The sequence below is a fragment of the Lithobates pipiens genome, unplaced genomic scaffold (genome assembly GCF_037356315.1).
Source record: "Lithobates pipiens isolate NorthernLeopardFrog02 unplaced genomic scaffold, aLitPip1_a1.2 Scaffold_16, whole genome shotgun sequence".
Classification (NCBI taxonomy): domain Eukaryota; kingdom Metazoa; phylum Chordata; class Amphibia; order Anura; family Ranidae; genus Lithobates; species Lithobates pipiens.
The window spans coordinates 112,057,183-112,081,170 of record NW_027507748.1 but is presented as its reverse complement, the minus strand read 5'-3'; the positions used below and the strand labels follow the sequence as shown (position 1 = coordinate 112,081,170).

At 40.8% G+C, this 23,988-nt stretch overlaps 1 protein-coding gene across 1 annotated transcript in view; it reads left to right on the top strand.

The window, feature by feature from the left end:
* Positions 1–23,988, top strand: part of ITGAE (integrin subunit alpha E) — a 162,415-nt gene that overhangs the window by 116,484 nt on the left and 21,943 nt on the right. The window contains exons 19-28 of the mRNA XM_077480274.1: positions 229–353; positions 3,395–3,543; positions 7,590–7,718; positions 12,141–12,214; positions 12,557–12,689; positions 14,248–14,349; positions 15,460–15,539; positions 20,432–20,509; positions 22,827–22,899; positions 23,016–23,123. Of these exons, the coding sequence (XP_077336400.1) occupies positions 229–353; positions 3,395–3,543; positions 7,590–7,718; positions 12,141–12,214; positions 12,557–12,689; positions 14,248–14,349; positions 15,460–15,539; positions 20,432–20,509; positions 22,827–22,899; positions 23,016–23,123 (1,051 nt within the window). The remainder of the gene's footprint in view (positions 1–228; positions 354–3,394; positions 3,544–7,589; positions 7,719–12,140; positions 12,215–12,556; positions 12,690–14,247; positions 14,350–15,459; positions 15,540–20,431; positions 20,510–22,826; positions 22,900–23,015; positions 23,124–23,988) is intronic.

Genomic DNA, 23,988 nt, shown 5'->3' with positions numbered 1-23,988 from the left:
AACTTTCGGAATGCATCTTCGGAGTGCTGGTGACTTTCTTCTATTTGACAGTGGTTCTACACGGTGCCACCCATTGTGGTTGCTACAAGCGTCCCCTTGCATTTCGTTTGGTCAAGCAATATCATGACTGTACAGTTCTACATGTGATTTACTTTGTAAAATATCTAGGCATAGAATATAAGAAATGTTCATTTTCATTTTAGAAAAGCATGTTTTTTCCCGGTACAGATCTCGACCAGTAGTAAAAGCAAGGGTTCAAATGCAATTTCAGCCTGAAAAAATTCCTCTTATCTATAACAGTACAACTGTGAATGCCTCCTTGTGCTTTGACATTACACCTTTCAAGAAAGAAGGTATTGTTCTGTTCTGACTTTTTATTAAATAAGTTGCTAAAGTATTCAGAAGGGGGGTGATGGGAGGTTTTGTATTCTTCCTCCTAGAAAATATTTCACTATAATCCTCTGCTGTTAGTTTTCATCTTCAAAATCCACTCCAGATAAATGTTTGTACTGCAATCAATCAGTTGACATATACTGACATACACTATATTGTCAAAAGTATTGGGACACCACCTGCCTTTACATGCACATGAACTTTAATGGCATCCCAGTCTTAGTCCATAGGATTCAGTATTGATTTGGCCCATTCTTTGCAGCTATAACAGCTTCAACTTCTCTGGGAAGGCCGTCCACAAGATTTAAGATTGTGTCTTTGGGAGTGTTTGACTATTTTCCCAGAAGCGCATTTGTGAGGTCAGGCACTGATGTGGATTAGAAGGCCTGGCTCGTAGTCTCCACTTGAATTCATTCCAAAAGTGTTCTATCAGGTTGAGGTCAGGAGTCTGCAAAGGCCAGTCAAGTTCCTCCATGCCAAACTTGCTCATCCATGTATCCATGTCTTTATTGACCTTTCTCTGTTCACTGGTGCGCAGTTATGTTGGAACAGGAAGGGGCCATCCCCAAACTGTTCCCACAAATTTCGGAGCATGAAAATTGTCCAAAATGTCTTGGTATGCTGATGCTTTAAGAGGTCCCTTGACTGGAACTAAGGGGCCAAGTCCAACCCCTGAAAAACATCCCCACACCATAATCCCCCCTCCACCAAATGATTTGAACCAGTGCACAAAGCAAGGTCCATAAAGACATGGATGAGCGTGTTTGGGGTGGAGGAACTTGATTGGCCTGCAAAGAGTCCTGACCTCCACCCTATAGAACACCTTTGGGATGAATTAGTGCCTGACCTCACAAATGCGCTTCTGGAAGAATGGTCAAACATTCCCATAGACACATTCCTAAACCTTGTGGACAGCCTCCCCAGAAGAGTTGAAGCTGTTATAGCTCCAAAGGGTGGACCAACTCAATATTGAACCCAAGGACTAAGACTGGTATGCCATTAAAGTCCATGTGCGTGTAAAGGCAGGCGTCCCAAATACTTTTGACAATATAGTGTATGTGGTACTGGTGCTCTGTGAGTGCTGTTAGATCTAGATGGATTTTAAGGCCAATTACACCCAAGTTAAACACACTCCAGATTATTATATTTCTCATAGTCTCTCATTATAAGATCTCCCTGCAATCAATTATGTCTCTGCCCCGTCCCAATGCCATAATGAAGGTGGTGCACTTAGAATCAGAGAAGACCTTTTCCATTCCTCTGAGAGGCATACACTCTGCTAATTCATGTTGGATGACAGAGTCCAGAGAAGGGTAATAAAGCTTATAAGAGGACTGTTATGAGAAACAACTGCAAGCTTTAAACTTATTCTCCCTGGAGAAGAAATACTTAAGAAGAGATATGATCGTGGTATGCAAATATCTGATCAAATATATTGAAATCAAACATCAGTAGGGATTCTAACATAGGGAGAAAACGTCCTTTTCTTTGCCTGTCCGGTCAAAGTAGGGTGGGGAGGAGACCTGTAGAGGGAACTACTACTAAGAAAGAAAGCAAATGGCAGAAGGTCTATGGACTTTCATGGTACGGTAAGGACTTACATAAACTTTTGTATAAAAATATATACATTTTAAGGCAACTGTGGACTTTCATGGTACGGTAAAGACTTACATAAACTTTTGTATAAAAATATATACATTTATTTAGAAAAATTCACAAACCGATTTTAAAAAATCCTCAAGAGAAAATATACACAATACATATAAATATATCTCTGTGCAAAAACTGAATGATGAAGTGTGCATTCAATCATCCATAGTTTGGGGAAAAGAATGACAATCAAAAAGGTTCAAACTCAACATGTTTCGTGGGTTGACCGCTTCTTAAGGAGTGTGTTTCCTGAGAAATTATATGTAGTTGCCTCTATAAGGAATAGACATATAAATAATCAAACTCATAAAGAGAGATACATATAGAAATGCTTGTAGGGATAGGAACATATGTGAAAACTCCTCATTTCTGCCACAGAGGGGAGCACATTCAACAATCCCTACAATGCTATAGTTATTAAATTAGATTATATGTCACTTTACACTCACAAATGCAACCCCATAAAAGATAATCAATTGAAGCTTACCATAGCCAGATCTAACAAATCGAAGGGTGTCTATAAGCCCCAAAGAGCAGATTCCCGGGTGAGTGTGGGAACCAGGACAAGATACAAAAAATAGTAAGTGAACAAGCTGTCAAGGAGAGATAAATATTTAAGTTTCTATAAGAATAATACAAAATCGTACTGATATCCACTATATCAGCCAGAATTGGCCATAATGGAAATGTATATTAAAAAATATATGAATATATAGTATCTCATCCTTGATACACACCTGTAATGGCTACACAAAAGATTTAAATTGTATCTATGGTAGTGTGGTCGGGAGCAGCAGACCTCCCACAGATGGCCAAAGGAACCTCAAATAAAGAAAACAAGCTGTAAAACAAATAGGTATAACTAGGCATATGTATGTATAAGCATATACATACAACTATATTTGTATGTATAATTACATTTTTGTTGCTTTTTTGTTTGTTTGTTGCTTTGTTCTCCAGAGCAGTTCCCAGTCCTCTATGCCATTTATTTGACAATCCCTTGTCTATCAGTCTTCAATGGCCATTACTGTCTTTTAAGGTTCATCTTACATTGATTTTAATGGGGTTTGATTTCTCCATCCAAACTTTAACACCCAAACTGAACCCGGGGCATTTGACTCCTCAATGGAAACAAACATCATATTGTTGGCAAAATTATGTGAGATGTTTTAAGTGACAGCAAATGTTGGATTTTACTGAATTGGGAGCTAGTTTTTCCTCTAGGGTTTAAAAAAATTATAGAAAATCCAGGATAACAAAATGTCCCCCTTAGAGAATAATGAAGCACAAAGAGATTTGTATGGTCAGATACAACATGACTAAATGTATACTCCCTTGGTTCAATTTATAGAATTAAAAAAAACCTATCTTTATTATGAACTGGACCTTGATGTATTCATGAAGGATAGAAGAATTGCCTTCAATACTGAAACTTCTAGCAAAGGAAAACTCTACCTTTTAAGTGGCAGATGTACAGACCCCATTATGTTGACAGTATTGGTAAGTCTGCACTTTCATTTTGCTTTCTATCTGCTTGACTATTTTTTTTATCTATCTGTTTATCTATCTATCCGTCTATCTATCTTCAGTAAAAGCTAATGTTGATATATTGCAGCTTAGATGTGATAATTGTATGATAATATTTTTTTTTTACAGCTATTTTTAATTTATTTCTACTTGGTGATGCTGCCAGTAACGCATTTCCTGTCCTAGGGTGCTAACGTTTACTCACTGTACTATATCTTTGGAGCGCTGTCACCCTCCAAACTTTTTTAAACATAGGGCCAGTTTACTGTCCTTTAGACTTCATGGGGGGCCAGACTGTGGCCAGTGTGGTTAACAAAATGTCCTGGCATCAATGGGAGTGAACAATATCTCAGGATCGGTGGTCAGTGGGAGTAAAACATTTGTGTACAAAGAGCTTGTGGTCAGTAGTCATTGGCAATAGTAAGGGGAATAGTGCCCCATTGTTGGTGTCATTGGGAGGAATTATGCCCCACTGTTGGTGTCAGTGGGAGGAATACTGCCTCATTGCTGGTGTCAGGGGATTGATTAATCCCACATCATTGGTGTCAGTGGGAGCAATAATGCCACATCATTGGTGTCAGTGTGAGGAATAGTGCCAAATCATTGATGTCAGTGGGAGGAATAGTGCCACATCATTGGTGTCAGTGGGAGGAACCTTGCTTCACATCACTGCTAAGAATACTGTTTCAACAGTCGGAAAAAGGTAAACAAAGGGCCGCAATGGCCCATGAGCTGCAATTTGGAGACCACTGCCCTAGGACTACAGAACACCCCCCTCTTCTCTTTTCCATACAAAACAGTGGAGGGGTTCTATAGTCCTCGTAGATACATGTGAACAATGTAACCTTATAAGAGTGTAGCATATGAAGTTATTAGTTCACTCTATCTTATAGCAAGACCAACAGGTAATTTGTGTAAAACACTTTCAACACTGGTATGTAAGGCACCCAAAGTGAGCAAATAAGATTGTCATTAAGATTTACAAACATTTTGACCAGTTCAGCTCTCACACCTATATACCCCTTATGGACCAGAGCAATTTTTACAATTCAGCTAGGACTTTATTGATTCACTGATAACTTTGCCCTTACTCAAGAAAACAAGGTAATACATATATTTTTCAGTACAAACAAGGTTTTCTCTTAGCATTGTTGTCTTAAAAAATATACATTTTATTTTGTAGAAATAAGATGTAACAAAATGTGCTTTTTTCCTAAAGTTTGACCAGTGTTCTTTTAAAACAAAGTGTTCCTGTTATTAAAAAAGGAACATCTTATTCTATAATTTCCATGTGTATAAAGACACTACAATCTTATTTCTATTATACAGAATAAAAAAGTTATTTGCAAATGAAAAAAGTTTTATTTTTTTCCAATTTTGTGCATTTTTAAAATACATATAAAAAAGTTTTAAATTAACCGCTTGCCGTCCGCCCACAGTCAAATGACGTTGTGCTACTAGGAGATGGCGCGACTCCGATCTGTGCAAACGAGCCTCGTCCGCGGCTCTTTAACCAGCCGGTCACATGTAAACACAGAGATGCCGGTAATCAGCTCTCCTTGTCTCACACTGACAGAGTGTGAGGAGAGGAGAGCTGATCAGCGGCAACTCCTCACAGGGGGACAGCTAGGGAAGTAATCAGGGCACTGATCATCAGTGCCCTGATCATCAGTGCCTTGATTACAATATAGAAATAAAGTGTAACAATACAATGTCCACAAATGTCAGCAAACAGTGCCCACCAATGCCAGTAATCAGTGCCCACCAGTGGCAGCAATCAGTGCCTACACTGCCCACAAGTGCAACAAATCAGTGCCCATTAGCCATGCCAGTCAGTGCTGGCAATCAGCAGGGCAGGACTTACCATTGGGCTTGACTGGGCTCAAGCCCATGGGCCCCGCCCAATAGGGGGCCCCGCCGAGATACATAGACAAGTGTACTTGGCTCAGCTCCGCTCACAGTCACGCCCAGTCCCGACCTATGATGGACATAACACAGGGAATGGGCGTGACTGTGAGCCGAGTACACTACTCTCGGCTCGGCTCGGGACTGCGAGAGGACCCGAGAGCCGCCGAGAGGACCCGAGAGCCGCCGAGATGACCCGAGAGCCGCCGAGATACACAGGACTCTGTATCTCGGCGGCACCATTTTTAAACTTCAAGACTGCAATGACAAGGCTGCAAATGGCACTGGGGCAAGGCTGTAAATGACAAGGCTACACTGACAAAGCTGCAAATGACACTGCCAGGCTGCATTGATGGGCATTTAAATGTAAGTTCTTTTTCCTTAAAGTTCCCTCCTAAACTTGGGGTGCAAGTTATACGCCGATAAATACGGTAATGTATAGAAGGTAGGGCCCGAAAGTGACTCAAACCCAGGGGCCCCCACCACCCCAAGTCCTGCCCTGGCAATCAGTGCCGCTTATCAGTGCTGCCCATCAATGCCCATGACTGCTGTCCATCAATGTCCATCAGTGTCACCCATCAGTGGCACCCATCAATGCCCATCAGTGCCCAGCTGTACCGCCTATCCATGCAGCCTATCCATGCCCACCAGTGCCCACCACTGCCGCCTATCAGTGTGCACCAGTGCCCACCAGTGCCACCTAGCAGTGCCCAGCAGTGCCACCTATCAGTGCTCATCAGTGCCACATATCAGTGCCACCTATCATTGACCATAAGTGCGGCATATTAGTGCCTCCTCATCAGTGCCACCTCATCAGTGCCCATAAGTGCCGCCTAATCAGTGCCCATAAGTGCTACTTCATCAATGCCCAGCAGTTCAGCCTATCAGTGCCCATTGGTGCCGCCTCATCAGCGTACATCAGTGAAGGCGGAAAATTACTTAGTTACAAAATTTACTGACAGAATAAAAAAATAAAAAAACATTTTTTTCCAAAATTTGGAGTATTTTTTATTTTATTTTTTTTGTAAAAAATAAAGAACCCAGCAGTGATTAAATACCACCAAAAGAAAGCTCTGTTTATGTGAAGAAAATTGTAAAAAATTTGTTTGGATACAGTGTAGCATGACCACGCAATTGTGATTGAAAGTGCTACAGCGATAAAAGCTGGAAAATGGCCTGGGCTGAAAGGGGGTGTTTGTGCCTGGTAGGCAAGTGGTTAAAAAAGTAAAAAATTTATAAAATGAAAAAAAATAAAAAAAATAAAAGTGTAATTTATTAATGGTTGAAAAAAAAAGGAGAAAAGGCGGGAAGGAGTAAATTAGGGCTGATTAAGGTTATCAGAAGTTTTATTAATGCTTTAAATGGGAGCACACTTTTTTGTTATGTGCAAGGTTCCCTTAACCTGAGATCATATGCAGGTTTTGATCTTCCATGAATGGACCAGATAAGTTATAGTGAAAAATAACAATGCTTCATTGTAACTATTCTTGGCACGGCAGATGCTGTTTTGAATGTCTGTTTACACAGACATAGAAAGATATGCTCCTGTGTAAATAAAGTCATGCCTGTCAATATAACAGCCGGAAGTTGCCGGTACACTTGGCTGGAGAAAGAGGAGGTGCTAGGCATTCCACACAAATCCAAAGTATTTTGATGAAGTTTTCTTTGGGCTTTGTGTAGCATGTCCAGTGTACAACTAGTTGGTTAAGGATTAAGAAGTGTGTGTATGATTATCATTTTGTTTGTAAAATGTAGTGATTTACATATACCTAATGGTAAGTAATGAAATGGTAACCATAGTTTATGAAGTCAGTGAAATATTGTGTGACACCAGTTTAGCTCAGTGTTCTAGGTACACCCAGAATATTATGAGTCACAGACCCAAACATTAGAAAATTCTGACTTGTTGTTGCATGCCAGGCCTGTGACTCAAAACTAATAAAGCCAGACACAGCTTTTAGGCAAATAGCATTTTCAGGACAGCAAATGTTACTTTCATACCAAGTGTAAGGTTAAAAAAGAGTCATAGGTGCAACTGAGAAGTATAATACATCTCTCTTTAAAAGTCTGTGCTTCTATTACATATCATGCCTTTTTATTTCTCTTTTTTACAGCCTTGTATTTATGACTGTTTCAGCAACATTGTGATCAAGGTCCTCTATACCATGGCAGTCACTGAGCAAAACCGAGATCTCCCATCACCTGTACTGGACTTCTATGACACAAATTATGTCTCTGTGGAGGTATACTTCCACTGTCACTAACATTTACAAGTTATTTAACTAAAATCTTAGCTTCTATATGAATAAATAATACAGAGAGGAGTGTGGTTCACACTGCAAGGCCTTGCTATTCCAAACTTATTATCATGACCTCAGGGTCGTCTTTAATATTGATTAGACCCTGGGTAAACATTGCCTTTGGGCCCCCCCGACTCAAAATTAGGTCAGGAAGCAATTGAGATTGGTTGCCAGAGGTTACAGCATATCATTACTGCTCATTGACTGGATGCTAGAGGTTACAGCAAACATTACGACTCATCAATTAGTTGCTAGAGGTTACAGCACATAATTTCTGCTAACCAATTGGTCGCTAGAGGCTACTGCACATCCTCACCACTCACTGATTGGTTGCTAGAGGTTACAGGTTTACTGCTCACTCATTCGTTGCTAGAGGTTACATTCTTACCGCTCACTCATTGGTTGATAGAGGTTACATGTTTACCACTCACTGATTGGTTGCAAGAGGTTACATATGTACCGCTCACTGGTTGGTTGCTAGAGGTTACTGTGCAACATTACCACTTAATTATGGGTTGCTAGAGGTCACAGCACATCAATACAGCTCACTGGTTGCTGAAGGTTACAGCACATCATCTCTTCACTGCCTGCACACCATGGACTGGAGATGTGAGGGGAACCACCAATAGACAGAAAATTCCTAGAACTTGCTATTAGCAATGAGCAGAGCAAAGCACACACAGCTATGAAGGTAATACAATTAATAAATGACTAGTTATGCCACCTGCAGTAGAGTAGTGTGGAGGGGGGAGCTACATACAGCGTGCAGGGTTAAAGGGTGTGTTATGGACAGAGTGCAGGATTTAGGAGTGAGCTGTTTACAGAGTGCAGGATTGAGGGGTGAGCTGTGCAGAGTGCAGGTTTGAAGGGTGAGCTGTGTACAGAATGCAGGTTTGAGGGGTGAGCTGTGTACGGAGTGTAGGGTTTAGGGGTGAGCAGTGTATGGAGTGCAGGAATTAGGGGTGAGCAGTGTACAGAGTGCAGGATTTAGAGGTTATCTTTGTACAGAGTGCAGGATTTAGGGGGGATCTGTGTATGGAGTGCAGGATTTAGGGGTAATCTTTGTACGGAGCGCAGTATTTAGGGGTGATCTGTGTATGGAGTGCAGGATTGAGGGGTGAGCTTGGTACGGAGTGCAGGATTTAGGGGGGATCTGTGTACGGAGTGCAGGATTTAGGGGTGATCTGTGTACAGAGTGCAGGATTGAGGGGTGATCTGTGTACGGAGTGCAGGATTTAGGGGTGTGTTGAGTACATCCAAATCACCCCCCCCCCCACAAGTACAGAGCACTCCTCCCCCCAGATTACAGTTTGGAGCTCACCCTTTTCAATTCACAGCATTCCTCTGGCATTCCCTTTCAATACTGAGCACATTCTGAGTCCTCACCAGCTAAATAATGTCAGAGTGGGTCTGCAGAAGAGCAGCTGTAACTTACTGAATGTCCGTGGCTTGGAGCAGCTTCTGCCTGTGTACATCCCCCACTCCTCCCTCCTCTGTTCTCTCTGCTCTCATAGAGATCAAGGATATGTTTTGCAGAGCAGGGAGGAATGTGAATAGCCGCCAGGAGGAGAGCGCTGTCACTTGTAAAACATAAGCAGCACTCCTGTATTTACAAGTGACAATAGCGGGCAGCTCAGCAGCCATCATCGGATCTTGGAGGTAGAGGAGCTCTGGCTGAAGAAAAGCCGGTGGGCAGCATAAGCTCCAGGGGCAGCTTCTTTGGGCCCCACAACAATGGCGGTGCCCTGGGCAGATGCCCTGTTTGCCCTGTGGTAAAGACGGCCCTGCATGGCGTGCTTCGCAGGGCAGAGGCGTTTTCGCTTTGTTTTGCACACATGTTTGAAAATCATTTTAGGTCTGAAGATTTGCTTTAAGTGTTTGTGTGTAATTTTATTTTTTGACACTTTTTTTTCACAAAACCTTTATTTATATCACATAAAAGTAGGGACAAAAAAGCCCCCTATATCAGGACCAAAACTAGGGGGGCGGGGCATCTGCCCCAGGCACCACATTGAGAGGGGCACTGCTGACAGGAGAAGTGACAGCGATATCACTTCTCATCTCAGCCCAGTGCTGGGAGCAAGGAGGAGAGACCGAGAGGCAGTGAGGACTGTATTCTCTCTCCCCCTCCTATTCCCCAAGAGGACAGCGCTTCTCTATCTGCAGGAGAAGGAACTACAAGCTAGCATACAACACAGGAGGAGAGAGCTGAGGATTCCTTCCTCCCAGCCAGGGCCAGGACAAAGGGGCAGGAACACACTACGAGCTTCTGCATTCTTCTGCCTTATTGACAGGCAGGGGATTTGTATTGATGCAGCCCCTGAATCTGTTTTTGGGTCTGATCACAACCTGTAGTCAATGGTGGACTTCAGCCACTGCTTGGCGGGAGGGTCGGGGAGCCCAGGATTGGAGCAGAAGAGAAGGCAGGGCGAGCAGGGGACTGCCAGTGATAGTGAGGGAGGCAACTTCATCCTACCCGAGGCTGGTGTTCTGACAAAATGAGTAACCTGGCAGAATGTGCAACCCGTGTCACTTCTTGTGACATGGAATCAGCTGTATCGCCAAACCACGCTCACTGCGCATGCGCAACGCATCATACATGCCTTCAGTGGCTGACATCGGTGCACAGAAGAATTTGCCTGACAAAATGCTCAACTGGCTACTGCACATGCCCACAGCAGAAATCAACTAACACTTACAAAATTTACATTGCTTAGAATACCAACCAAACAAAGTAACTCTCTCTTCTCCCCTCATCTCCCTCCCTTTCTCTTACCCTCTCACTCTCTCTCTCTCTGCTCCCCTCGTGTCCCTCCCTTTCTCTCACCCTCTCACTTTCTCTCTGCTCCCCTCATCTCCCTCCTTTATCTCACACCCTCTCTCTCTGGGCTCCCCTTACCTCCCCCCTTTCATCTGCCTCTCTCTCTCTCACCTTTCCTCACCTTCCTCTCTCTCACCCCCTCTCAGCTCCCTTCTCTCTCTCTCTCACTCCCCCTTTGTCTCTCACCCCCTGTACCTCCCTCTCTTTCTCACCTCCTCTCTCTCACCCCTTCTCACCTCAATCTCTCTCTCACCCCCATTTCTCGCTCACTCCCTCTTTAACTCTGCACCCCTCACTTCCCTCGCTTTCTCTGTTCCCCTCACCTCTCTAGCTTCACCACTGCCCTATATGATATAAAATCTTTTTGAAACATGCTCTTTAAGACCCTTTTTGAACCCCTTATGTCTCACCTGCCCTCCATTGATGCTAAATGGAGTGCAGATCATGCTCAACCAGCTTCTTGCACTCCTTTCCTTCTCACCCCTCTCTCTCACCGCCCCCTTTCTCACCTCCCTCTCTCCTCCCTCATTCTCTCTCACTCCCTCTCTCTGCTCCCCTCACCTCCCTCCCTTTCTCTCACCCTCTCACTCTCTCTCTCTGCTCCCCTCACCTCACTCCCTTTCTCTCACCCCCTCTCTCTCTGCTCCCCTCATCTCCCTCCCTTTCGCTCACCCCTCACTCTCTCTCTCCTCCCCTCATCTGCCTCCTTTCTCTCACTCCCTCTCTTTCTCTGCTCCTCTTACCCCCCCCCCCATCTGCCTCTCTCTCACCTTTCCTCACCTTCCTCTCTATCACCCCCCTCTCAGCTCCCTTCTCTCTCACTCCCCCTTTGTCTCTCACCCCCTGTACCTCCCTCTCACCTCCTCTCTCTCACCCCTTCTCACCTCAATCTCTCTCTCACCCCCCATTTCTCACTCACTCCCTCTTTCGCTCTGCACCCCTCACTTCCCTCGCTTTCTCCATTCCCCTCAACTCTCTAGCTTCACCACTGCCCTATTTGATCTAAAATCTTTTTGAAACATGCTCTTTAAGACCCTTTTTGAACCCCTCATGTCTCACCTGCCCTCCATTGAAGCTAAATGGAGTGCAGATCACGCTCCCTAGGTTGCCAGGGAAAGTGACAACCAGGCTACCAGGTTCTTTGCAGCTAGGGGAGATCAATGATCCCCTCCACATGGCAACTCCTACCATGTGGTTGCTGGGTCCACAGGTGAGACAGTGGTGGCCAGGAAGCATTGCTGGGGGGGCCCAGTTCCAGAGTCGCAGAAAGTGATTGGGCAAACCTGAAACTGGCAACTGATTGGTGACAGGATTACTAAAAGTTGCAGAGATTATACTCACCTGCTGCTATGGTAACAACTCCTCACTGGGTGGATTAGCGAGGCTAGGAAGCAGCGGGGTATTTCTTTGCTCAGTGAAGCGTTTCTGATGCAGATGAGTTGTCACAAGTGTGAAATGGCCCTTAACGAAAAGCAATGAAAGTACCCATCTACAACATTGTAAAATTTCCATATTTAACATGGCAATTTGTTTTCCTTGTGTAGCTACCATATGAAAAGGACTGCAATAACAAGAAAGTATGCATTCCAGAATTACGTTTGACCACAGTGATGTCTAGGTAAGAGAAGATATTTCTGAAATGAAAGGGTAGGTCCACTCAAAACAAATGTTTTGTTTATAGATAGATACACCCCTATCCTTTACACCAGTGGTCTTAGGGCCCTCATTATATTCTAAGATAAGTAAAATGGTTGAGGAAGCCCCTTTTTACAGCTGCAACAGGTGGGTGGAGATGGGAGCTCAGGTGAAGAGATGTCTCCTGAGTCCTCACTAACTTCAGAGAAGCTGTATCCAGCACTGAACTATCAATTTTGGGGGAATTAACCTATTAGAGAGTTAAAATGCATGTTAATGCATAGATCAATAAAATTCTGTGGTTTTTTTTGTCTATTCATCACAGGCAGGAACTCATTGTTGGATACACCAAAGACCTAACAATGACACTTGGACTTGAAAATACTGGAGATGATTCATACATGACAAACGTAACTTTAATATATCCCAAGAATCTGCAATTTAAAACAATTAAACCGGTAAATACAATGAAAACATATTTTTTTCTTAAAATTGCTATGCTATGTTAATTGCCTATATAACGTTTTCAAATTAATTTTGTTTAGTACCCTGTGGGCATGAATTACTAAAGGAATTAAAGGACTGTGGCTTGTACATTACCATGCATTGTGGAGCCAGTCTTGCTTTGTGCATTGGTCAAAATCATTTGGTGTAGGGGGATTACGGTGCGGGGTGTTTTTCAGGGGATGGGCTTGGTCCCTTAGTTCAAGTGAAGGTAATTCTTTAGACATAAGTATACTAAGACATTTTAGACAATTTCATGCTCCCAACTTTGTGGGAACAATTTGGGAATGGCCCCTTCCTGTTCCAACATGAATGTGCACCAGTGCACAAAGCAAGGTCCATAAAGAAATGGATGAGTGAGTTTGGGGTGAAGGAACTTGCCTGGCATGCACAGAGTCCTGACCTCAAACCGATAGAATGGGATTTGAATGTAATCATTTGGGATGAATTTGACCTGACCTCAGCAATGTGCTTTTGGAAGAATGGTCAAACATTCCCATAGACACACTCCTAAACCTTGTGGACAGCCTTCCCAGAACAGTTGAAGCTGTTATAGCTGCAAAGGGTGGGCCAACTCAATATTGAACCCTACAGACTAAGACTGGGATGCCATTAAAGTTCATGTGTGTGTACTTGCAGTTGTCCCAATACTTTTGACAATATAACGTATGTGTGATGACTGCTAATTATTTAGTAGTGTATTGTCAGATATCTTCAACACACTCTTTACTTGAAGTCTCTTGGCATGTGGCATGTGAACCAAAAATATGTCCCTGAGTATGAAAACCCTGATTGTCAGTATCATTATTGTAACCTGGCTGATAAATGCTTTCATTTTGAGTTTTCAGCCAGCAGTGACTGCCTGCCACCACGTGCATGAGCTTGCTGCATCAACCACCCAAGAATGGCGAAATTATGTGAATAATTTCTTTATATGGTATATGTAGACCTTGTAATGTCCACATAAAATACCCGGGACTTCTCCTTTTTTACAAATCATTGAATGTTAGTAGTAGGAATGCAGAGCAAGCAAAATCTGGTGAGACGTCTCTCCAGTCCATTGAAAGAGTATCTTCTTATACGTTTTCAGTTGCTCTGTATTCCCCAGGATCTTGCCAAAAGAATATAACATCATCCTCATCTAAGAGAAAGAAGACAAGAGTAGTTATAATTGTAACTTTTTTCTTCAAGGGTAAATTTTGGAACTACTAACATTGGGTGATTTTTAAAAGAGGGGCTGAAGGCATAAGCAAATTTTGCATTTTGTTGCAAGGTCCACCTTAAGTAATAAAATAGTGATAAAGCTCTCATTCTTGTTAGGTTTAAATTCTGCAGTTTTTTTTAATAAACACTGACAGTGGATGTTTGAAGACAACAGTGCAGCTTTAGTGGTAATAAGAGGACTATAAAGGTATTATTGATAGACCAAATTACATTACTTCTGAGGGATGCTTAATATCAGATTAAATTCTTAAAAATTGCATACTTATTTGTTTTCTTTTTCTTTTCCAGGCTAACAATCCTAGTATTAAATGCTATGAACAAAGAATTCCTAATTCATATAACTCCACACTGAACTGTACTATTCGACATCCTGTGTTTAAATCTGGCAAAGTAAGTTCAGTTATTAAATTTGGAAATGTTTTAAAAAATGAAAGATTTCCAGTAAGTCTACAATCATACTTAAAATGGGGCCTTCAACTTCAGCCACAATTTACCCAAATGCTACCCCAAAAAGATACAATGAAACCGTCTTTTGGGGCATTTAGGAGAATTAACAATTATTATTATTATTATTCAGGATTTATATAGCACCAACGGTTTACACAGCGCTTTACAATATAAAAGGGAGACAATACAGTTATAATACAATAAAATACAAAAGGATTAAGAGGGCCCTGCTCAGAAGAGCATATAATCTAATAGGGTGGGGCAGGTGGTACAAAAGGTTGTAACTGTGGGGAATGAGCTGTTGGAATGTGCCAGCTAAAATCTCAGGAATCTAACAAAAAAGTTTAGCTAGGATCCCAAAGCTGGTACTTTGGACTACATGCAGAGTAATGCCCAAAAACTACACAGGTGCTTCACACTATATAACATACAGTAGTTGTACGCATGACGGTGTCTTTCAGATTACTGATGATACTTGATTTGCTGCAATGAGGGAAAGGGGGAAACATCCATGATTTAAAGTCAAGGCTGGTCCCATCATTACTATGATTTTGATATTTATAGCACTTGTGTGCTGATAAGTATTAAAAACTAGCCACAGCTGGGGAACTAGCTTTTTCACACTGAAATCAGTAATGTCAGCTTCTATAAATGATTCCTGTCAGGTGTACTTTAAAGGAAACCTATATTAAGTTGTAAAAGTAAAGCTAACAGTAAAGCAAGATATCCTCTACTGTGTGTCTCTCTAGTAGCCCCCAAAAAATAATTCCTCTTGGTATAGGGTACACATCCCACAGTTTCCCACAATGCAATGCTGTGTGCCTGACAGACTGATTGCCAGATCTAGGCATTGTCTCAAGGTGGAGGGGGAGCTTGCCTGGCTCTATCCTGGACTGGTAGATCTCAGGACTGAGCAGTGCTTTGAAGGTAGGAACAGACACCTTAGTGTTTCTGATATATATTGTCACATAGATTGCGCTATTAAATTTAATAAAGGTTTACGTTACATTACTTATTTAAAATACATTTTTATATTTTTCACATATTTTATAGGAGACATTTGACATCATCTGGCAACTGAGTGAAGAAAAGTTTTCAGCAGCTGAAGCAATCATTTATTCTAGAGTTAGCAAGTAAGTGGACTTAAACCTTTTAATCTTCTGCTGGAGGTGCAGGTCTTGTAAGAAATGTTTTACTTAAGAAGTATATACAGGTGAGAGGTCAGAGATTGTTGGGCAACACATTTTTCATAAACATTTTTGTAGTACCTGAAAGCTCCTTGTCTTTAATGAGTAAGTATGGTGCCTCCATTACTGACTTCAGCACCTTCTGAGCCCTGACCAGCAACAAGTATGAAGAGTTATGGCTTTCTAACGTTCATGCTTATTTAAGGTCAGCGACTGCCAAGGTATTGAAGCCAGGGACAATGAGGAAACTCTGATTTTCAGAAATAAAGTGAGCAAAATATAGCATACTTGGTCATACGTACATACCACTCTGTGTTACCGTAAAAGGGGTTTGAATCCTCTGGAAAAATTGTGTTTAAAGAGATGAACCCCAAAAACAGATCATCTTATGTCTTATCTATCATGTTCTACTTATCATGTTATAAAACCTAGAGCGCGGTGAACTTCATCAAAGGTCGTCCTGTCACCAGGACTTTGTAAAAAAACAATTGTGTGCACATCTGGCAAAAGTGGCCCAGTTTAAAGGGGTTGTAAAGGTTTGTTTTTTATTTTCTAAATAGGTTCCTTTAAGCTAGTGCATTACCTTTTCCTTTGACTTCCCTTCTTTTTTTTTCCTTGTTTTCTTTGTCTGAATTTCTTACTTCCTGTTCCTCCTCAGTAAGCTGTTCAGTAAGCTGTTCTGGCTGACTAACCAGCTCGGATGATGGTGTGAAGTTTACTGAGGAGAAACAGGAAGTGAGAAATTCAGACAAAGGAAAAAAAACATTTAGAAGGGAAATCGAAGGAAAAGGTAACAATGCACTAGCTTAAAGGAACCTATTTAGAAAATAAAAAGGATTCTCATCTGCATACTGGCTCTAGAAATGTAATGTTTCTATCTGTGAAGCAGAATACTATCAACTTCACTGCCACAGATCCAATGTGCACTCAGGTTGGTTAATGATACTAACTCTGTGCAGAATTTAAACTACCCTCCTGGGCAGAACAGGGCAGTAGCAGTCAAGTCTTTACTGTACAGGTTACACTCAGAAGAACATGATGGGCTATCTTTAATTAAGTATTTAGGATGGACAATACAAGTATTGTTTGTGACAGTCACATTTTGAGGCTGATTTACTAAAGAGGTTGAGAATCTTTACTAAATATATTGTGTAAAGATTTAGTTTAATTTTCCAATCATGTAAAATCAAATGTGTATCTGCACATGATTGGATAATTAAACTGAATCTTTATCTTTATTAGGTGTAGTTTCTCAGCTCCTTAAGCAAATCATCCTCAATATCTGGGAAGTGGAGCTTCAGAGCCTGACCCTGAAAGTTAAACCAGCATGCTGGAAATCTCTAGTGAGTAGTAGGCAAATTTGCATCATTTTGAATCTCTCTTTTTCTTTTTTTTTATGTAATCAAAAAATTATAATATATATGCATTTCATGTATTTGGAAATACAAATTTCATTAATATTTGCCACTGAGATATAAATTTTGCAAGAAAGATATCTACAATGATGTTAAGATATTTTGTACACTGTCTTTTTCTAGCATTAGCTGCTGTATAAATATGATTCAACCACTAAAATGAGTGTCCATTTTAATGCTATGGAGGTGAATCCAGACCTTATAGGCCTGTCTTATCTCAAAGAAATCAAGAGTGGTCGTTCTAACACCAGCTTCAGAGATCTGTCAACAGGAATTGTGGCTGGTGCTGCCCGCTGATTGTCATTGAACTCCCCAAATTAGATTGGCCATCATTGCTTATCTTTGGGTATCTTCCTTCATGGTATTCCAAATCAAGGAATTACATTCACAAATAACAGAGTTTTCTCTATCAAAAGGTTTATTGGCTGTAATCACAGTAGCCAACAGAGACTACATAAAATACAGAATACAAAATGTGGACATCGGCTGTAGAAAGCATCAAATATACAACCAAATTAGGTTCAGTTAAAGATATACAAGAAAGATCAAAAACAAAATAACAAACAAAAGGCAGTATCATGCGGACTAGTATAAGAAAAACACACAAGTTCAAATAAGACATCAGTATTCAAATGAAACCTCTCCTAAAAAAAGAGAGGCCAGGTCGATTAGGGACTGCCTATATCGGTAGATACCTTACCATCAAATCAAGAAGGGAAAAGAACAGGGAAATACAGAAATGAAAAGTGGAGAAAGAAGAGAAGAAGGGAAGAAAGACTAGAAGGGAAGGTCCCAGGGGGTCTTGATGGTTAAGAAGATAGATGGTTAGAAGAAGATGGTCAAATCTGGACAGGTTGTCATGGTTGATTCATGGACACTAGGATCGGAGAAATTTGTCATGAAAATTTGACAAAATATCTGTTAGCTTTTCATTGATCATGATGTCATCCATACAATTTTTTACTGCCTTAAAGCTAACGACAGGATGTTTCAATGTCCTTGCATTTGCTAGTTAGATGGTCATAACCTAGTTGGCATTCTGAGCGGACAGGGGAGTTGATCAGTTTATGAAGAAGAGCTTCATATGGGTTTTTCTTGAGGTTAGAGTGAAGTAATGTACGAAGTAGAGCCTTGACTCTCATAGTCACAGGTTTCTATCGCAGGGAGGGGGGATTCCATTCTGGGAGGATCCACCAGCTCCCATTTGGAGTGTGTTTCCGACAAGTTAGGGTATTGTATTGGGAGGGTATCTGGTCGGTGGTATAGGTAAGATTGGGGTCTGGTACTGGGATGGGGGAGGATCTGGTGCTGTTGGGGGGTGGGGGTCAGTGAGGACATTTTTGACTTTGAGCTGGTTTTACAGAATTTTTCAATAAATCATTGTGGAGTTTAATCATTAGGGTGTGTCTATCGTGTTCCTTTTTTGTTTTGTGTTTTTGATAGACTTAATGTTAGATGATCACCCCCCTCTTATTTTGAGGTGAGTACTCCTCCCCATTCATATGGGCTACTGAGCAAATTTCCCAGGCCTCCAAATATGCGTCATCATTCTGTTTTAGGCACAGTCACAGAATCATAACAGAGGGTAATTTGGAACAATGCATGTATAGTACCAACGGTACAGTATTTTGTATTCATTTCCAAGGTTTAAAACATGTTTGCAGTATTTATAAATGGTCATATTCTGATTCCTCCTGTATTGAATTGTATTGTAACTGTACTGTCTCCCCTAACATTGTAAAGCGCTGCGTAAACTGTTGGCGCTATATAAATCCTATATAATAATAATAATATCCTGCCAGTCCTCTGGGTCCAGTGCCATCCCCAGCACACTTTCTCAGTGTTGTTGATAAGCATGTACCAGGGGCTTCCTGTGGGAGACAATAGAGGAGAGGCCAGCGAAGTAATGCCCATGGAGTATGGGCAGGATTTACAAGTGCTTTCAAAGGACGTTCGCCTATAGGGTGATTGGTGATTTGGTGTGAAGTAGTTGAATAACAGAATTTTCATGAAGGGAGGGGGGTGGTGTTGCGCTTCCTCTAGTATATTTTTTGGTGTATTACCATGGTATTGCCAAAGTATTAGTTATATGTCCAACAATTGACGATAAAGTGATTCAGTTCATCCCAGTCGAAGTCACGTGCCGTGACGTAACGCGTAGAACCCGAGGCTAACTAAGACACCAGAACAGACGCTCAGGCATACGAGCTCGGCGCTCGTTTATACAACGCCAGTTTTTACCCTACAGAAATGTGAGTGTTTTAAACAGATGTAAATAAAAGTTCCTTTTTCATTTAAAATACTACACCATGGTGGGCCTGTTTTATCTTTTTTAAATGCATATTGAGAATGCTATGATCTGAGGCACCCAGTGAAAGAGAGGAAGAAAAGGATCACCCCTACCCCTCTCCCCTCCCATCCCCCTTGGCTCCACTTAAAAGTGAATGAACGTCCAGGATTAAACCGAGTTGAAGGGACCCCCCCCTCCTCCTAAAGATTACTCTGCTACACGCTGTATACCTTACAGCAGTAAGGTAATCATCCATTTTTTCCATGGGTGTCAACGACACTGAAGATCTAACTTATTTTCTGCACTTAAAGGCACAGTGTCACCTTAATGCCAAGATAGTTATACACAGTGTTCCAGCGAAACACTTTGCACGTTTGCACCAATATTTGCACATTGGATCAAGGACTAAAATCCAATACCGCACTGTATATTTGTGTAGTTAGATGATTGAAATTATCTGTGTATACGTTATTTATATATTTTGAGTCAATTTCGTTTGCATATCAGTCACTTTATGAACCATTCACCTATGTTTTATATATATTGCACAGTGATATAGTCACCCTTTAGCTACAATTTTATTTTTGCTGCTTAGATATTGTTTATTTTATCTTTTGTTGTTTTAAAACTATTATGTTTTTCTAACACACCTGTTAAGTAATTTAAGATCATTTATTGATTTTGCACTTATGCACTTTATCGTCAATTGTTGGACATATAACTAATACTTTGGCAATACCGTGGTAATACACCAAAAAATATACTAGAGGAAGCACAACACCACCCCCCTCCCTTCACAAATTACACAAATTTGGACACGATTTTGGTCCATACGGTGGATGCAGCACCCATTATTTTGTATACATCACAAATTCCTTTTAGCGCAGGAGTACCCACCCTACACTAACAGAATTTTCATGTTATATGTAATATTAATAATATATCTTAATGATGTTTTTTTCCTTTAGGTTAGGATATGCTCACTGATCACTTTCTGTTGCAACAAATGCTTTAACAGCCACTCACTGTAATTGTCACCCATAAAGCTTCTTTTTCCAATGAACGTTTATAACTGCACAATTCAACTACAGTCAGAATGCTTTCCTAATGCAGTGTGATTTTCTGAACTTTAGCATGAACGGTGTTCCTGTACCAAAAATTCAAAAGAAGACGCTCTCGGTGAAACACTTCTTAAACTCGGTTCTAACTGTGTAAGTCACTGCATTTCTTCACAAATGGCTTTCTTAATTGATGAATTGCCAGCATAGCATACAAAGTTAAACAAGCTTGCGTTATTACAATGGCTATCTTTTCTCAAAGCAAACATGGCTCAGCATTAAGGTTAAGTGCTAGGGTCAGGTTAAGTGTTAAAGGTTGAATTTAAAGGATATAACTGTACTTAGTACATTTTAGTACTAAGTACTAAGTACATTTTAGTTTAACTGCCCCTATTCTTTTTCCAGCACCCCACATGTCAGAATTTCCCTGTGCAGCTGGAAAATCTCAATTTATTCTTACGGAGAGGGAGTCCATAATCCAAATGCAGGACAGCCTTTCTGTAGGGTATAACAGAGATTTGGCCACTAATGTGCAGGGCAAGAAGCTGCCAAGCTAATTAGTACAGTTAGCTTCTGGGGTCCCTTCATACGTGATACACATGATTTATTTTGTTGGGGCATGCTGTGTAAAGGAAAGCTCACTCATTTTCAATGGGATGTAATAAGCCACAATGCACAGTAAGTACATTGTGGAGTGCTGAATCACAGGTACATTGGCAGGTACTGTATGTGTATCATTGTAAATGTATAACAACATAAAGCAATGCACATAGTACCATGCATTGGTACAAGAGATTACCTTTTAACAAAAGGCACAAGTGTGAAGTCATCTTTACCTCTTGGGGAGATTTAAAGGTGAGGGTGGAATTTCTGAGCTTAGGTTAGGGCTTGTGGCTGCCATGATGCTTCAGTACTTTGTTTAACACGTATGCAATTTTCCTGATTTGCATATTTGATGAAGGTCTATGACTGAGGAGCAATGGCAAAATCAGCATTCCTCCAAGGACAAATTTACTTTCAGGGGTACATAAAGGTTACAGGTCAGAGAATGAGAATCAACACATTTTTATAAGCTTCTTCTCAGCACCTGAAAGCTCTTTGACTGTACTGAAAGTATAGAAGCCTTTATTACTGATTTCGCCTTCTGAAAATGTGTGTTCCCTGTTATGCTGATCCAATAGCTTCACTGCTTTCTGATTACTGACCAGGAACAAGTATGAAGGTAGGGAGTTATACATTTTAAATGTGCATTCTTATTCAAAGTCAATGACTCAGAAAGTAGCTAGGTTTGGCCATAAAACTAGCATTTTCAGAAATATGGTGCTTCTCATAGTATAGGATTGTTTTTAGAAATGAAAAGGGGAGACAACTATGCGAAGGAAGAAATCATAGTGGAAAAGTAAGAAGTATGCATGAGAATTGGGTTTTAAGCTACCATGAGTTCACTTATCATGTGTAAAATAATTTAAAGAAATAGATAGCATAAGCCCAATTTTGTTTCTATGAAGGGTGGGTTCATAGCAGCCATATTGTTAGTGTAGGCTGGAACTGTTAGGAAAAACTGACAATTCTGTGTAGCGTGAGATACTGTTATTTTTTTTTTATTTTTTTAGGCATTGGGACATGCCTATCAGGGCAGTGTCTGGCTTCCCAAACCTTCTTTTTTTCTTGCTTATTAGCCCTGCAAATAGCCAGAAAGGAAAAACAAGTTTTGCCCCCCACAAACTTCACTGGCTTTGCTGCTTTCACAAACTTTGAGTGCAAAATTTGCAAAACTGTTTATGAAGAGACCTAGTAGATCCACTTGTCCTTAGTGGGAAGCAGAGCATTATATAATGAGTGCTAAGGAGTGAAATAAAATGTAGCAATTGTATTTGATATTGCTTGTTCTGGTTTTACTGAGGAATATTTCGAATTCTGAGTGCAAATGCATGTACAAATAGGTAAAGGTCAGTGCAGCAAGGCTAATATAAACTGATTAGTATGTAATTTAAGTTTCAAATGTATGCAATTAAAGATAAAATAAGGAGCTTAAAATTTAAACTCAGAATAGATTTTAAAGCATTTCTCTGCAAAATGTTTCTATTTTAGCTTGGAATAAAGTGGGGGAAAGTTAAAATTCATGTCCAGTCTTTAGTTCTGTCTTTGACCCTATAGGGGAAATGTTCCCTCCCTTGTTCCTGTGATGCCCATATGAAAAATGGACAATACCAGGCATCACTGGGACAAGAAGACACAAGTGGGAATAAAAAACCTTCTCAGAAGTTGTCTTTCTTCCCAACTGTACTAAAAATATATTTTTGCTCCTGTCTGTTTTCCAGTTGTATGTCCTAGCAAGAAGTTAGTAGACATCCCTCCAAAAAACCGACAGAAACAACAATAAAAACTTGCCAAAGTCTAACATGCTGCCTTACTGCTAACAGACTAAAATAGTAGTATCTGTTCATAATGTTTTGTACTTCTGGTCCAGGCACCCCAATGCACTTTATGTGAGGATCCCTCCTGAGCCAGATAACATTGAGAAAATCGAGTACACTTTTAATGTAAGTATCTGCAGATCTACTGTGTGTTAGAATGGAAAATGGTTCAATTTGTTTATCGGCATTTACTATGTTCTATGGCATGCTACTTACACTTGTAAAATATCATTTTTTCACAGATCAACGGAGAAAATCAGTATGATGCTGAACTTAGCTTAGAGCTGCAGATCCCCATTAACCTGAAAAGTAAAACTATTTCTGAAATAGCTTTGACTGAGAAAACCCAGGTGAGTGCAAGAAAATAGGCTTTTCCAAAACCCTTACAGCAACGAATTTTCAGTTAGACGGCTACAGTCAGAAAGTGAAAAGCCACCGCTGGGCTTTCTTATTGGAAAACCCATGCTCTTTAAAACCTAAGTGCAGTCAAAATAAGAAACACAAAAACCAGCACAAGGGACATAACTTAACAGTCAGTAGGATCTGTCCCTTGTGCTGGTGCCACTTCTTTTAAGTGAAATCTTCCTCTACCCATGGGCAAAACATTTTTTCTTTTAGTTTAAGATATAGTGGAAAAGGGTGACACCCTCTGTTAAGTTGTTCTTGCTGTCTGTATCCCCATTGGGAAGATTCACCCCTCTATTTGCACTGGTGGCCATTGACATTGAGAAAGAGAGTAAAGAAAAAATTCAAATTGTAGAGTTGCCATCAGAACAAAAGGTGAGGGCAAATTATCCAATGGGGACGACTAAGAGGGTAATTGCCTTCACTTTGGGAGATCTTTTGTAATGTCCTGTTGCAGCTTTGGGACTGGAAGTGAAGATACATTTCCCCAATGGTACGCAGACAAAAAATACTGGAATAAGGTGTAATACTTCCCTACTCTATAGTTTTTGGCTATACATACGCATTTTTTTAACGTGCAAAGAATGAAAAGAAAATCAGGGGTATTTTGGAAAGTAAAAGAGAAAGGATGCTTTCAAGCCTTGCATTTCTTGAGGACAATATGAAATACCTTTCTGGCAGGCGCGACAGGTTAGGCATTTTCTTGAAACATTGGGACAGACCGAAGGGTATGGTCGACCACTCACCAAATTTGAGAGATACTGTGAGGAGAAGGAGCCTCTTTCCCATATTATCTCTAAAGCCGCGTAC